We start from the raw sequence: 4,257 nt of genomic DNA on the forward strand, positions 1-4,257 counted from the left end.
TGTATTCCTTGCTGATTTTGTTTGTCTGCAAAGCCATCTTGACAGCTGAAGTAAAAGCAGGTCAAGGAGCCAAAAAGGCAGGGAATGTCTCATCATATTTGGCAAACAGATGGACCTGAAGTCTGCTTGGAAACCCTTAAAATCACAACTATGCCTTGGAGACAAAAATTGTATTAAAACGCACCTCCCAAGTCAGTCAGAAGATAAGCAATCTGGTAGCCTGAGGATATGACAAATGGGTTTGGTTTTGTCTCCTTGTTTGTTTGGTTTTTCCCCTAAAACCAAAGAAGTAGTTTGGAGGCAGTTTGTAAATACGAAGAAGGTAACTAACCTTTAGGACTAGCCATCTGGAAAGGGAAGACAGATGGAGGCATTCCAGCCTTAAGCTGCATCCTTCAACTACCCCATAGGGTAGCTCCTCTCACCTCTCACAGAGTATTTTACTGCCTTGCCTGTAAAATCTCTCGCACCTTAGGTAATTTAGGAATAGAAAGGATGCCGCTGGGAGGGACTAGAGCAGGCTCACCAGCCGCACATTTCCCCTTCCCTTTGCCCCCCGTTGGCGCGCTGGGGAGGGGAAAACGCGTATTGAGACAAGACCCAGTGCCGAGACGGGCAGCTCATTCCGCCTCACCCGGCGCGGCGGGGCGGGGCCTTGCGCCGGCCCCATAAGAAGCGCGGCCCTGGGGTGGCAACAGTAGTGTTCACCGGAGCACCGCGGTGGGAGGAAGGATGCAGGCGGTGCCCGGGGCGCAGCCGGTCCGGCCGTTCAAGCTGAGGAAGAGTTTCGGTAGGGGTGGCGGGCGCACGGTGGGGGTCTGGCGGAGGTGGGGGATGCGTGCACGCGTAACGTTCTCCTCTCTCCCGCGCAGCCACCCGGCTGGAAGAAGTAGCAGGAATCCGGGCGAAGTTCCCAACAAAAATCCCGGTAAATCTGTTTTATTTTCTGAGGTCAATCTGCTAGTTAGAGATAACCGCTGGGAACCGTTCTATTACGTGTTGCGGGGGAAGGACCTGAATGGTCTGGGGTTTTCTAAGTATGACTCTGATTAACACAGGTAATAGTTGAGAGATACCATAAAGAGAAATACCTTCCCCTCTTGGACAAAACCAAGTTTCTTGTTCCCGAGGAGCTGACCATGACACAGTTCATAACCATCATAAGGTAGGTGGTGAGTGCCTGTGGGGCTGTTTCTGCAGTTAAGGCTTGCTGCTGTTCTCTGAGCAGGTGTGTTTAGTGCTGTGCTGGAGCATCTTGCTTTCTTGGCTGGTGAGGAGGATCAAGGTGTTGGCAATTGCTTCCCTCTCTTGCAAGTGTTTAAAGAAAATCAACAGATGCTTTCACAAGTGCCTTTGGGGAAAAGGTGCTTTTCTGGATTCATAAAGTCTTCTGTCTTCCCCCTAACTGTAGTGAGTAAAGACTACATTGGACTCCTTCTCTGCTTTGTTCCTGCCTGATGAGCTTGGCACAGGGACTCTGTGGTTCACTTCTGCTCGCAGCTGTTGCTGCCTTGCTCTTGTTCTGCACTATGCTAAACTTGCTTAAGTTCAAAGCAGCTCCTAGGTGTGAGTGGCATGAAATGTGCTTTTAAATTATTCTTAGTAAAACACTACAGAGAAGAAGCCTCACGAAGTGTTAAGGGATGTTCTCTGACAAAGTACGAAAGCTATGTGCTTGCCAACACACTTTTTAAAGTACAGAAAATATCTTTGTAGATGATAAGTAGTGTAAAATGTGCTTTTGGCTCTTGGACAACTTAGGTCCTGATCCTGCTATGTAATGTCTCTGGAAAGGACCCTTCTTTTGAAGGTAGACTTCATAATAAGTGTAACAGACCATGCTCAAATCCTTTACTTTAGTTGTGCTGCAGAAGTTCTTGGTTTCTGCTCAGCACTTTTCCCTGGTAATTGGGAGCTCAAAGCCCAGGCTCAATAGCACTCATGGTCTAACAATGTAAGGCTTTCCTCAAAGCACAAGCCTTTCAGCTTCCAAACATACAGTTAACTTCCTGCTGATGAAGACACTAAACCACACTATGACTTTACATGCTATTTTTTGTATGTAGTTCGTGCAACTGCTCTGACCAATATATTTCATGACTGAAATTGAAACCTTATTAAATCTGTTAATAGTTAATCCTCTATTTCTCTTCCCTTCAATTAGAAGCAGGATGGCTTTAACAGCTACACAAGCTTTCTACCTGCTGGTGAACAACAAAAGCCTAGCCAGTATGTCCTTGACAATGGCAGAAGTGTACAGAGACTACAAAGATGAAGATGGCTTTGTGTATATGACTTATGCGTCCCAGGAGATGTTTGGATGCTTTTTACCCACTGCTCAAGGGAGAACTATGGAACGTTTTCAAAAAACTTAAGGTTGGGACCATGTGCTGCATTGAAGCAGTTTGCTATGAATAATGCCTGTGACATGAACCTTGGAGATGCTCCTTCCAATAGGAGTTCTGCAATGAGGAGTTATGACCCAAAAGCTGGCAGGACCAGCTAAAGGCAGGAATGGTGGCACACTTTTTCCTAGATGATAATTTGGATATATATTTATATTTGAAGATGATATGGGTGTTTCTGGAATGGCACCCCCATATTTTTTGCGATATTAATCTTCATGTAACTGATTTTTAAGGTGTCCTTAAAGCCCAAGTCTAACAGCAAAATAAAGAAGCTTTTAAGTATTGAGTTGAATGTTAGTTTTAATTGGGGGAAAAACTCTTCTAAAAGAGTAGAAGTCTGTAGGAGGAAGTCCTAGAATAGTTCTGGGAATCTGAGCTCAGTGCTTCTTAAATGAAACATTGCTTGCACAGCTACTCTGAATTCTTGAATGGAATAACAAAGCTTATGTTGGGTCACATAAGGGAGAAAAATATACCTATAAATGGTTCATTAAGCTGAACATTCAAGGTGCAAAATTAGTACTATACTAGTGCCAGAGTAGGCTTCACTTGCAGTGATGAGCTTAACACGTGAGAAAAAAACTACTATCAGCCGTTACAGAAAACGCTGAGTATCTGTGATATAGATAAGTACTTGTTTAAATAAGCAAAACTGCTAGTCAGTATAACCTAAATGCAGATAGTATGATTTGAACTGTAGCTTAATCAAGTTTTTAAGACTCAAGTTAGTTCTTACTACTGAATTCTGTTAGTCTGGTTGCTGTAGATACTGTTGTATCCATCCCCTCAGACACCTACCTGTTGTTCTCCCAAGGGATTTCAGTGACCCTTCTTTCAAGGACGGATGGAGTTATGTCGTGTATCTTGTGACTGAGGTATACCAGTGTCCAGAAAATGTCAAGCCTGTCATGTAGTGAGATGCTGATTCATCTTAACATACAGGTTTTGTTCCTAAACATGTATTAAAGAACCCTTGACATGAGTCAAGTCTGAAATATAGCTCAAGCTATCTTTCCTGGTCCTTTCATATGTGATGGATGTAATGGAAAGTTGAAATGCCCTGATCATGCATGATCAACTTAAAACACCAGGTCATGTAAAAATCTGTCACAGTGTGCAGTTAATTAATCAACCTCTGGCAGCCTTAGCTTAGAATTGGTCAAATTGTTACAACATGATGCAATTTTTCTGTTCAGTACCAAACTGATTTGCAGAATGATTAATGTAGGAATTACTAGGCTGCAAGGAAGTGTTGACAGTATTTAAATTATGCATAAGGAAGGAATGTGTGTGTAAGCTTTTTGTGGTGGTTCTCTTTCAGTAATAATCTCTTGAATTTAAGGCTCTGAGTAGACCAGGATCCAACCTGCTAAACCAGGGCTTTAGAGCAGTACCTGCCTTAGTGAAGGTGGTGTTTGCCAACCTGTGTTTCATGAGCTGAGGAACAAAGAAATCATTGACCTGACCAACTTAATGGAAAGGCTAAGGCTATGTCAGTATAGGTTGTGAAAATGTGTGCTTTGGGATCCCAGAATCAGTTGCTTGGATAGATTTCACTTATGCTTGTAATGGAAACAGTTTCCATTGCACAAATTGAACTGAAGTAGTCATTTGTTACCAGCCCTCAGGGAGGCACGGACACCTGTTTGGCAGGAGCACCACACATCTATGTTGAACAGCTGTGGGAACCTTGGGGTGGGGGAGCAAGGGGAAGTCTTGCTACCTTCAAGCTCTTGTGCCATTCTAAGAGCTGGGCTAGTATTTTGCTTCATTGGCTCTGCTGTCTTCTGTGATACTTGGTACATGAATAGAAAAGCACTACAGATTCTTGGCTGGAGCAGTTTTATGT

The 4,257-nt window shown here is 43.7% G+C and overlaps 1 protein-coding gene across 1 annotated transcript; it reads left to right on the top strand.

Annotated features, from left to right (window-relative positions):
- Positions 1-648: 648 nt before the first annotated feature.
- Positions 649-2,690, top strand: MAP1LC3C (microtubule associated protein 1 light chain 3 gamma). The gene is made up of 4 exons (XM_061471759.1): positions 649-790; positions 873-928; positions 1,059-1,165; positions 2,165-2,690. The coding sequence occupies exons 1-4, from the start codon at positions 733-735 to the stop codon at positions 2,373-2,375; spliced, it is 432 nt and encodes a 143-aa protein (XP_061327743.1). The 5' UTR covers positions 649-732; the 3' UTR covers positions 2,376-2,690.
- Positions 2,691-4,257: the final 1,567 nt, after the last annotated feature.

This window comes from Pezoporus flaviventris, unplaced genomic scaffold (genome assembly GCF_033815535.1).
Source record: "Pezoporus flaviventris isolate CSIRO_AGI_PZ_B2104156 unplaced genomic scaffold, CSIRO_AGI_Pfla_v1 ptg000066l, whole genome shotgun sequence".
Classification (NCBI taxonomy): domain Eukaryota; kingdom Metazoa; phylum Chordata; class Aves; order Psittaciformes; family Psittacidae; genus Pezoporus; species Pezoporus flaviventris.